The sequence below is a fragment of the Chrysemys picta genome, chromosome 15 (assembly GCF_011386835.1).
Source record: "Chrysemys picta bellii isolate R12L10 chromosome 15, ASM1138683v2, whole genome shotgun sequence".
Lineage (NCBI taxonomy): Eukaryota > Metazoa > Chordata > Testudines > Emydidae > Chrysemys > Chrysemys picta.
Window position 1 is genome coordinate 23759017 of NC_088805.1, and position 12548 is coordinate 23771564.

At 43.1% G+C, this 12548-nt stretch overlaps 1 protein-coding gene across 5 annotated transcripts in view; it reads right to left on the reverse strand.

Annotated features, from left to right (window-relative positions):
- Positions 1-12548, reverse strand: part of LOC101934617 (transmembrane protein 132C) — a 304006-nt gene that overhangs the window by 68419 nt on the left and 223039 nt on the right. For all 5 annotated transcript variants that reach the window (XM_042852529.2, XM_005299570.5, XM_042852530.2 and 2 more), the window contains one exon: positions 7474-7657. In XM_042852529.2, the coding sequence (XP_042708463.2) occupies positions 7474-7657 (184 nt within the window). The remainder of the gene's footprint in view (positions 1-7473; positions 7658-12548) is intronic.

Below are 12548 nucleotides of genomic sequence, written 5' to 3' on the forward strand. Positions count from 1 at the left end.
ATCTGTTACCTTGGCTTGGAGATCGATGAAAGGAGGGAGGACCGCACAGTGTGAAGTCAGAGGTTTGTAAGGTGACCAGATGTCCCTATTTTATAGGGACAGTCCCGATATTTGAGGCTTTTTCTTATATAGACGCCTATTACCTCCCACCCCATGTCCCGATTTTTCACACTTGCTGTCTATGCACCTTATAGGTTTGTGTGGTTCCATTGTGATGAGACTGTTATCCACTAGAGACCAACTTGGGGATAAATTTGTTTAATTTGTTGGCTACTGATTCCTGATGACCTGTGCTTTCTGATGCAGTTAAACATGCATGAAAATGGCAAAGCATGTTTTTAGATTGGTCTAAGGTTCACAACTCTGCTTTCTGAATGTATGGCCACTCGCTCTCACGAGAGACCCTTCAATATAGAATCATAGAAATGTAGGGCTGGAAGAGAGCTAGAGAGCTCATCTAAGCCAGCCCCCTGTGCTGAGGCGGGACTAAAGCCTTGGCTACACTTACCCGCTAGTTCGGCGGCTGGCAATCGAACTTCTGGGTTCGACTTATCGCGTCTAGTCTGGACGCGATAAGTCGAACCCGGAAGTGCTCGCCGTCGACTGCGGTACTCCAGCTCGGCGAGAGGAGTACCGCGGAGTCGACGGGGGAGCCTGCCTGCCGAGTGTGGACCAAGGTAAGTTCGAACTAAGGTACTTCGAACTTCAGCTACGTTATTCACGTAGCTGAAGTTGCGTACCTTAGTTCGAATTAGGGGGGTAGTGTAGACCTGGCCTAAGTAACCCCAGATCATCCCTGAAGGGTGTTTGTCCAACCTGTTCTTAAAAACCTCCACTGATGGGGATTCCACAACCTACCATATACTCAATTACAAAGGCAAATGCAGGTATTTCTCAATGAAACAATGTAGGATCACGGAACACTTACAGTCGGTATGGAGCTGTACTCAGTAATGATAAGCAAAAAGGATGCCTCAGCTAGGCATTACTGCTGCCCAGAGGCCGGTTTGCTATGCACACATACCATCTACGTGACACAAAAGCATACTCCCCTGAGCTGGACGTAACCAGTGGCTTACTGGATGCTATTAAACAAAGGGAAGGATACACTGGGCATCAGTGTCACTCAAATCCTACCCGAAGCAGCAAAAAGAAATCAAAATAGAAAAATATAATAATTCTCTGCCTGTGCATAGCACATCCCATCCCAGGTTACAAACACACATGGGCCCATTGTGTGGTTGGGGTCATCCCCATTTTACAGATGGAAATATGTAAAGGACAAGGAAGTTACACGACTGTGCAAGGTGACACAAGGAGCCTGGAGCAGAGCCAGCATAGAACCCAGTGCTTCTGACATCCAGCTGGTGCCTTCGCCACTTTGAATAGCTGGATTTTATGCAGGTGAAGTATAGAGAAGGATTTCATCTCCCTGACTGAAAGTCAGGGTGCTCCATTGCCACGATTCTATTTTATGGGCTGCTTTGCCAGCTGCAACCCTTCTGTGCCCCTTGCATGGGGTTCAGAAAGTCTTGCACTGGTCTTTCTATGACTTCAAGGTGAATTTTCTACAGGAACTGGTAAACTACCCTACAAGAAGGAGGTCTATTATAATGCTGATCTTGCTTTATTGGTTGGGTATCAAATGAGCAGTCAACAAGTGCATAGTTCTGCTGATGGACCAGTCCCACAGTGACTTCTTAGTAGGAGAAATGCTTCTTAAATACAACTGTATTTATCCATTGGAGTTGTCCCATGAATAAAAGTCTCTTGTACAAGCTTCTATCTCTTGGCTTGGTGTTGAACTGCACATAAATGTTGAGGCTTCATAATGAAATGGGAGTGTGTGTGTGTGCGTGTGTGTGTGTGTGCACCACACAGGTGAATGAGTTGGAGGTTTTTTTGTTTTTTATCTTATTAGGTGGCAAAAATCAATACAGCTGGCTGCATTTGCTCATGATCGGGTAGAAATTTGAGGAGGCTGTGGAAAGTAAGCTGTGCAACTCAGTACCCCTTAATTGGCAAGCTCTAAAGTAAGTTGTGATTAATTGAAGAGGTTTTCAAAAGCAGCTTAGCAGACAATTAATCAAGCTCCTATGAAGGCACTTTTTGAATTGATCCAGGAATAAGTAATATCACATCAGAACTGCTTAAACAGAACACAACTCTTCTCAGACATCAGCTCTATAGTAGAGAGTTAAATCTTTGCAAGATGGCTCTTTTCTGTAAATTGTGGTGCATATTTTTTATTTTGATAGGGGAAATCTTTTTCTCTTCTCTCTCTCACGCACCCTATTGTCTAATGAATTTTATAAGGCTTTCACTACCCTTCCAGCACCATGATGGAAACCTATCCCCACTGTTTCTTATCTTACACTTTGAGTGAGAGGCACATACATCCTCGTCAACATCAGATGTCCCAGAATGAAAAATGAAGGTCTTAGAGTGCACTGATACTGAAGCACAATGACAAGTTATTTTCCAACTGGCAGATTTAAGCTTTTGGTAGTGCAAAGGCTGATTGGGGATGGCTTTTGATACAATGCCCCCAGTGGTAATCATTTCGTAAACATTCTTGATGAGTGAGGGTAAAAACCATGAAAAAAATACAGCTGGTTGGCAGGTGATAAGTACTTTCTGTGGGGAAAAATAATTTATTTCTAATTTTTAATACAGATTTTTGTTTTTCTATATTAAAAAAACAAAAAATTCATTTTTTGAAAATCAAAAGCCAAACTTTTTCTATTTTCAAAACCCAAGATTTTTTTCTGCTTTTGAATTTTTTATTGAAAACCTAAGAGCTGCAACAGAAATGTAAAAAAAAAAGTCCACTTTTCATCAACCTTTTTTTTTTTAAAGAAAAATTCAACCAGATCTTTAAAAAAACATCAATAAGTGACCCATTTTTGTCTCCGTTATACCAGTGTTCATCTGGAGAAATCCCAATGAAATCAATGGTGATACCCCTGGAACTGAAAGCAGAATTTCAGCGAGGAAGAGCTGTATCAAAAATGGGGACACTGAGTGGCTCAGAGTCACTTGTCAACATTCACTGGGTGATCCAGGGCAAGTCACTTCACCTCCCTGTGCTTCCATTTCCCCATCTGTACAATGGGGATAATGGTACTGACTTCCTTTATAAAGCACTTTGTGATCAATGGATGGATTGTTTCCTTTTAGCAATGGGTCATTCTGGATTGCCCTCTGCTCTCCCAAGGTATGGAAAGAAATTTGGGGAGCGAGGTCTCCAGAGCTTCTGGCCTGTCTGCAGTTTGTCAGGAATGACTATTACCCTCCCACACCCTGTGCCTCATCCTAAATGGAATAACCACACGGTGGATTATGGTGGTGGCTAATGGGAATCTCGGGCTCACTAATTTTCTCTCTGAATAATTAACGGATAAAATGGCCTTCAAAACTGACCAGAGCTATTAACTCCCCAACTCTGGAGCATACATCATATAAAACTGGACAGCTCATTTCTCTGCTACTTTATAGACAGAACTGGGAACACTGAGACAGGTTTGTTTCATTGATGTCCAGCCTGACAGTTTTGACGTTTCTTTTGTTCATTACCACCACCAACTTCTTAGTGCTCGTATTTATTTGTCCAGGCCACCTAGCTAGCTAGCCAGGCATGGTGGCTCCTGGATGAAGTTAAATTGATTATTCAGTCACTGTGTCCTGCCACCTGCTGCACTGAACCCTGATCTACATGGCTATGTTGATATTGTAGGTTCAGTTCTTTCTGACAATGTCAATTCTTTAATCTCTTCTGTTCCATTGTAACAGAGCTGCAATTGCTCTAATCCCTAAAAAACCCAATTCTTCTTCTCCCCACTTCTCTCCTATTTTTAAGATAATTAGAAAGAGGGTAATAGGAATGTGTGATCTTTTCAGCTTTGTAAGTTTTAGTCTAGCATTTGAACAGCTCACATGAGAGACGCTCCACTTTTGTGATCCTGGGGTTATATTTAGCCCAACAAAAGATTTGTCGTTTCCAGCTTCCTGATATTTATTTTTCCTTCCGCCTTTCTTGCATCTGGTGTTTTTTATGTTGCTGTCCGTTATCTTATTGCCAACATAATCCGCTTGCTGCTCTAGAGAGCTGGAACACAAGTTTTACCCAGCTAATGGATGGCACTGTCCTCATATTAAGTTTCTCTCCAGATATACAACTACAGATAGATATACGTTTTTTAACACCTCTTGTTAATCCATGTATATATTTTATATGATTTTACTCTACCTGGTAATCACCTTTACAAATAACGGTAACTGTTTGTATTATCTTTATTATTTGTATTATGGTTGTGCCTAGAGGCCTCAAATGAGATTGTGCTAGGCACTGTAGAAACACACATAGTAAGGGCTTGTCTATACTTACCGCGCTGGTTCGGCGGCAGGCAATCGAACTTCTGGGTTCGATTTATCACGTCTTGTCTGGACGCGATAAATCGAACTCAGAAGTGCTCCCCGTCGACTCCGGTAATCCTGCTCGCCGCGAGGAGTACGCGGAGTCGACGGGGGAGCCTGCCTGCCGGGTCTGGACCGCGGTAAGTTCGAACTAAGGTACGTCGACTTCAGCTACGTTATTCACGTAGCTGAAGTTGCGTACCTTAGTTCGATTTGGGGGTTTAGTGTAGACCAAGCCTTAGATACAGTCCCAGCCCTTATAATCTAAATAGACATGAGAGAAAAAGGGTGGGAGGGGAAAACAGAGGTACGGACTTTCCTAGCTCACACAGCAGGCCAGTCACAGAGTCAGGACTAGAACCCAGATGTCCTCAGTCCCACACTGCCTCTGTGTTTGTAACTGCAAAGATTCCTTCTTAAAGTTCCTTTCTCCAACGACATAATTCCGAAAGAAGCAGTTTTGCTCTCTGGGCACAATTCATGTTGCAATCAATCTGGTCTGTTTACTTGTAATATTTTTTCCTACAAATTATTGAAGAAAAATACTTGCCATAAAACACCAGGACCTAGCTTTTATGCGGTAGATGGGCACTTGCTTTACAGTTTGTAGCTGAGAGAGAGACAGTGAAGTACAACTTCTCAGCAGACACAGCATCACACTCTCTCTTTTTGTGTCTCTCTTTACCTCTGAACAAGAGAATTGCCAGGTAATCAGCTCAGCTGGAGATTAACGTTTAAATGAAGAAAGCATCCTGGCTGGAGCTGCAGTGTTAGCTAACAGAAAACTGTGAAAATTCCCTTTATCTACTAATATCCCGCCAGCAAAGCCAATTTTGCATTGGCATCTCATCCAGCTAGATTCTATTAGCACAATGTGTTATGGCTGCTGCCAAGTGTTATCACAAGGTACACCAGAGAAACGGACACACACAAGGAAGCAAAGTGAAGGGTTTTAAGGTATAATTTTGTCTTTTAAATCCCTTGCAAAAATCGTAATGCTCGACGGTACTGCCATTGGTACATCCAAGGCTTCATCCCGTATTCCTTGTGCACCCCAGGTTTCACTAAATTGGGACTCAGGCCGCTAGAGAAACCAACATAAAAGGATGCATTTTAATCTCTCCGAGACATGTGCACGTCCATCTGTATCTTGCCTGAAAGTGCAAAGGCATTAGTGACTATTTTAACATGTATAAAAATAGATCAGGCATGAAATACAGAGACGGAGCCAATGAATTCTTTACAAAATAGAAGGGGAAGGGGTGGTAAATTCTGCCAGAAGATAGACACATGTAGCTTCATTGGAAGCATTGAATGAATCTCCCTAAGGCCAGAATCTGACCTGAAGAAGCTGTCTTAAGTATGTGCTTAAGTCTTTACAGGACTGAGGACGCAATATTTATTGCCATATTTAGCTCTACAGGTAATCGAAGGCAACATTTTTCTCTCAGCCCAGTTCTGAAGCACACAGCTCTCTACTGACTTCAATGAACTTTGGAGCAGGATCTATGGGAGTAAATCTCCAAAGGATATTGGCAGGAGTTCCACTGACATAGCATATAAGTCGAGGACTGCCATACTGATCGCAAAAAATAATTCTTCCCCAGTTATCTAGCACATGACAATTTTATCAGATAAAAGGAAAAACCATGTAACAATATAATAAATAAAAGAGGGCCAGAATTTCACTAATAAAAACCATCAACAGAAAGTATCTTTCAGTATTAAAGTCTGCACTGGTCCTTTAATTTTGGCAAACATCTTGTTTTCACCTAAATATCATTGGGGCTGCTCCAGCTCGAGGAGTTTACACACACATTGACTTCAGTGGGAGCAGAACTTTTTTTTTTTAATTAACAAGAGGAAAAAATTCCCCAGAAAAGGTAGGATACTCAAGCAGAATTTGTTCAGAATAAAGCAACAAAAAGTCCTGTGGCACCTTATAGACTAACAGACATATTGGAGCATAAGCTTTCGTGGGTGAATACCCACTTCGTCAGACGCATGTCATTCACCCACAAAAGCTTATGCTCCAATCCGTCTGTTAGTCTATAAGGTGCCACAGGACTCTTTGTTGCTTTTTACAGATCCAGGCTAACACGGCTACCCCTCTGATACTTGTTCAGAATAGACTCTTTTCCAGGGATTTTCCAAACAGACCAAGGGACTTTTCTTTCTTTTAAAGACACTTTCTGTTCTCTCCCTAAAACCAGAGTGCTTTATGGGGTTAGGGAACAGCCCGCTAATTAGTATAGGCTTCATTCTGCTAAATACTGAGCACTTTCAACTCCCATTTGTTAACAGGAGTTGCAGGTGGTAAGTACCCCCAAGAGTTGTCAGTGTCCCTAGCCTCTGTTTGCCAGAAGCTGGGAATGGGCAACAGGGGATGGATCACTTGATGATTACCTGTTCTATTCATTCCCTCCAGGGCACCTGGCATTGGCCACTGTCGGAAGACAGGATACTGGACTAGATGGACCTTTTGTCTGACCCTGTATGGCCGTTCTTATGATCAAACCCTATAGTACTTAATGGAAAAATTAAAAAGCGACCAGCAAGTATATTTTGCCCTCTGTTACCAACTGGTAGTCTAGACTAGAGGGAACTGTGAAAGAACAGTTTAAAACAGGGGAACTCAAGGTTTAAAGAGTAAGGGCCAGATTTTTTTTTAAAGGGACAGCATCTTTGTGTGTGTGTGTGTGTGTGTGTGTGTGTGTGTGTGTGTGTGTGTGTGTGTGTGTGTGTGGGCAGCTAGTCTAAATTGCATGATTTGCACCCACAATGAAATGCGTGTATGATTCTGGTAAGTGCTTACTGCTCCTATAAAAAAAAGGATATCCAACTGACATCAACAGAGATTCCATCAGGTAGGGAGAGTATTATTACACCAAGGTGCAGTAGTGCCGTACTGATCTCAGAAAAGAATTCTTCCCTGATTATCTAGTGAGCAGAGACCACTTCTTTGCTGATCAGTCTCAAAGGTTGCTTTGTACCTTCCCAGAATGACAGTCATTTAAAGAGGAGACAGAGCACCAGGCTTTCCAGGGAATCTCTTACCATTGCTAGTGGAACTATTCCTACCAGGTCCTTCTGGCAGATGAAGATTTCAGAGAGGGCTATGTCCGTTGTCCCCTTCCGAGGGTATTCCACCTGCCACGTGATTGGCTGCGTTCCGGAAAGACTGCTGAAACTGGCTATTTCAAAGTTCATCTGCACGACTTCACTGAATAAACTGTTACTTCTGGAAAGATGAAAAGAGGGAAAGGGAAGAGATATTATAGTGATTTAGGAGGACAAATGAATCATATTAGCTACTGGAAAATGTAGGTATTTATACAACAAACCTTTTGCAATACAAACAAGAATTATTCAAAATGTGCTTCCCACCAAGGTTAAGAATAGTGAGGTAGAGTTCCTTACTTTACCTTGATCCAGGATGAGGTGTATGATATAAGCAAAGATATTTACTCAACTGTGTATTTTTATAATTTTGCAAATGTGATTCGATCCTAACAGTGAGTCTGATTCTCTTATTTTGTACATTAGTATAGCCAGAAGTATCAACAATGAAGTAGATGAAGATATTCCAGTCAAACTATTGCAGGTGAGAACAGAGCCAAACCCAATGGTATCTATCTCAAAGTGAATCATTATAACTATATGAACTGTTCACACTGAAACTCAATTTAAAGTCCTTAACTGAGACATGGAGTCAACGGAAGACAAGAAAAGACCTAATATGGTTAAATAAGAAGATTCAAGAGGTTATTTAAGCCTTAGAAGTATCCTCCAGAAAATGGAAATAAAGTCTAAATGAAGCCAATAGAAAGGAGCATAAACTCTGGCAGATGAAATGTAATGCGGAAATTTGGAGGGCTAAGGGGATTTAAAGAGCAAATAGTCAAAGATATAAAAAAATCTCCAGAAATTCTTTATATTCATCAAGAAAAAAAAAAAAGAATGCAAGAAATGAATCTGCTAGACTGCCAAGGAGTTAAGGGATCAGTTGAGGTGGCTAGGACATTGCAGAGAGGTGAAATTATTCATTTCCATCCATAACTATACATTAACTTGTATGGGGCTTGCATATAGTGCTTCCGGTGATGTTTCACAGTATGTTGCTTTAAATTACCCTTATTCCCTCTAACAAAGAACAAGCACCTGTACGCCAAGGGCGACTCAATCCGACTCTCCTCAGATTCTTGTATGACTTCACCAAGATGGTAGCTTCAACCTTCCCTGCTTTTTTTGTGTGTACCACAGGCAAATAGGGTGACCAGACAGCAAATGTGAAAAATCAGGACAGGGGGTTGGGGGTAATAGGAGCCTATATAAGAAAAAGACCCAAAAATCGGGACTGTCCCTATAAAATCGGGACATCTGGTCACCCTACAGGCAAAGGTCCACTTCTGAGGCTCGGCAACAGTCCATGATGGACTGATCAGTTGTCCAGCTTTTAGACTTCCCTAATTACCATCTTTCCTCTTAAACTGTTCAGAAAGCAACCACCATTTTTTATTCTTTAAGTTACACTTTGTGACAGTAGCTTGTATGATTATTTTAAAAGTAAAACCTTTTCCATCCGAATTATTGTTTCAATGGTGGACTTTCCTTTGGAAGGCTTAGTCCGAAAAGTCTTCATACTAGCTAATGTTTTAAATGCCTTTACTTATAAAGTATAAAGGCTTCCTCTCTTGAAAGAGAGAAACTCAGACACTTGTATGGCGTGGGTATACTTTCTTTCATGCATTTAAACAGTGATTTTGGGGGATAATGTGATAGATGTATAGGCGAAGCAATTCATAACTCAAGGTCAGCCCATTCCCATTTGAAGAGTTCCTACTAAATAAATCTTATTGCTTATAAATATAAAGCAACTGTGATAACTCTGGTTTATGCACTTGTGGAACATCCCAAAAGGAATACACATTGGATTGAACTTGTAATTTATTTGAAGGCATGATTATATGCAAAGACACCTGGATCGTCTGAGCTACTGAGTTCATTTAGCTGTTAAAGACGCTATTATGCCTTAGATTAATGGTACCTGGGAAGGTATTATTCTCACCATTTCTAGGTCTGATGCTTAGAAACTGACAAAGCTTGTACCTATGATTGACAATCCCAGAGTTTTCAGGTGTGTTACATAGAGAACAAATTCTAGCACAACTTCAGAACTGCACTGAGTCACAATATATGACAGGAGAGCTGCCCTGATCAAGAAGGCTGAAGACCTCTTTAAATAGCCTGTGAGCAGATGTAAAATATGCAGTATTAAATACCACAGCAAAAAGGTCCAGCCAGCCAGCCCAATGGTGTAATGAGGGACTTCTGGACAGGGGTGATCTAGAATCTAAGGTACTTAAATAGTCTCCATTCTGTAGTATCTGAGCACTTCATAATCTTTCATGTATTCATGCTCACATGGGAAGTGCAATTATCCCAATGTCACGGATGGGAAACTGAGGCACGGCAATGCTGACTGACTTGCCCAAGATCATATAGGAAGTCTGTGGTAGAGCAAGGGACTGAACCTAAACTTTCCCAAGTCCCTTGCTAACCACTGGGCCATCTTGTCCAGTGCAACTGGAAAGGGATGGGTCACATGTTTCCAATGGAAATTACAGCACTTACTTCTAGCCTCTAGATAATGAGCCTTCAAATCCAATACTAATCTGTTTATTAGAGATATTCTAGGTAATGTGTAGAGATGTCTAAGATACATCACTTACGGCTGAAATTTGCAAAAACACCCCTGAGATTTGAACACCACTTCTCATTAAGGAGCTTTGAAAGTCTCAGATTATCATTTCCCAATCCCTTGGAGTCACGCACAGGAGCCTGGCTTCAGTGGTGGTAGGCTATAAAAAACTGCATTTTTAGCAGCACTCTAAAACATTGCTAAAATATTTTTGTCTGTAAAATGTGTGGCATACTGTATCCTGGAATACATGTGGTACAGTAGAAAGGTTTTATTGGCACTTGCTCGGGTTGATCTGCATAATTCATGTATAGCTCCTCCACGGGTGAGCAACGGACCCATCTCAAACTCACGCGGATAAAACCTTCATACCGCATCATCATCGGTTTCCTTTTTCTCTTTCATATAGGAGAGACAGAGACGATCAACAGCTGGGAAAGCGGCCACTTGGAGAAAAAAAAAAAAGCCTTCCGAGATGTGTAATGGCTGGGAAAAAAAGGAAGAACCTTCTCGTGAAACACGTTTAATGTTCAGAGCTTGCTCACGGACTGAAACAGCAATTCCTTAATGTCTGGCATTTAGAACTGCTCAGCAGCCAGAACAGCAAGTAATTATAAAACTTTTCTAATGTACAGCGTGATTGCAAATGCAGCTTGTTGCAGGGGGAGCTTCTAAAGAAGTGCTCAGGGGTTGGAGTAGGAGTCTGGTTTGGTTGGAGTGAGAGCTCCCCTGGACCAGTTCACTCCATGCATTCATTCGGAGCTGTAAATACATCAATCATTCAGGGCTTGATTGTAACTTGGACAAGACAGTAAGAAATTCCTTTGCAGCACCAGGGCCGGCTCTAGGCACCAGCAAAACAAGCTGGTGCTTGGGGCGGCACATTTTTAGGGGCGGCATGGCCGGCGCCAGAATGCCGCCCCTAAAAATGTGCCCCGGCCGCCCTAGCTCACCTCCGCTGCTGCTGCCACGGCGCGCGAAACAGCTGATTCGCGCTCTGCTACTCGCCCTCCCTCCCAGGCTCTCAAACCTGGGAGGGAGGGGGAGATCACGAGCGGCCGCGGCGCGCGAAACAGCTGTTTCAGGCCAGCACACTGCTGTTTCGCGCGCCGCTGCTCCCCCACCCACCCAGACTTGAGAGCCTGGGAGGGAGGGGGAGAAGTGGCGCCCGCACCGCGGCCACTCGGAGTCTCCCCCTCCCTCCCAGGCTCTCAAACCTGGGAGGGGGGGAGACTCCGAGTGGCCGCGGCGTGCGCACCGCTTCTCCCCCTCCCTCCCTCCTAGGCTTGAGAGCCTGGGGGGAGGAGGCAGGGCTGGGGATTTGGGGAAGGGGCGGAGTTGAGGCGGGGCTGGGGGGTGGGGTAATTAAAGAAGGGGGGGGGCGGCCAAAATTGTTTTTGCTTTGGGCGGCAAAAATCCTAGAGCCGGCCCTGTGCAGCACTATGCAGCCTACCTGGACCTTGGGTCTGGGTGCACAGAGTAAGCACCGAGTTATATTCTCTCTGGAGTGGATGGGTAATGTTTAGGCAGAGCGGGAGGAGAAGGGAATGGGTGGAGATGCAGTGCCACATCCAGTGCTCACTGGCCAAAGCAGCTGATCCACCTTGATGGTGGTGGGGTTAATAATTTACTACTGATCTAGTCTTAGTGCTAAGTTCCTATCCCCTGACAGCCAGGAGGAACTGTACCTCAGAGGCGGTATGTGCCACTGAGAAACAAGTTTTTAGGAGCTGGAGAACTGATTTGTTTATATAAGAATAATTAAAAACATATAGAAGGTGAAGAGAAGGAAAAGACTCAGGAGAAACTCTGCCATACAATTCAGCACATCATATTCGTTATGGACCAAAAGCTGATTTTTGAGTCTCTGGTGATGTGAATTCAATTAGCAAGTTATGTAGGATAACTAGGATTCCTGGGTTTGAAATAGTCTTTAGGCATCTCATTGACCATTCATTAGGAACCATATATTAATCAACCAAACCCCTGCTGCTTTGAGAAACATTTCCCCTTAGCAGGAGTCTATCTAGTGTAGATAAATAATACTGCTCAAATTAGTAGCTGTTTAGTTCTGATGGGCAGAAGAAATCCCTCTGCAGACCAGGGAGTTGAAAGCAACATGCTGTGTAAACCTGACCCAGAGACAATGCTGTTGCTGGCGGGGGTGGATCCATGTTCTGAATGACACCATTGGAGCGAGGAGTCCATAGCAGATTCACTGGAAAGGTCAAGCAATAGATAAAACATCAAGTGTGGCCTGGTTTAACAGCCTGCTCCGGCCAAGCATAGCCAGGGTTCAGCTGAAGACAGCGGCACTCCAGGCCAGCGCACTGCTGGAGAGGCTGTTACAGAGCAGTGGGCCGGATAAGTCAGATAATAAGTAAGTAGGGCAAGAGAGGCAACACATTTGTCTGCCAGGGTAGAGAACTCA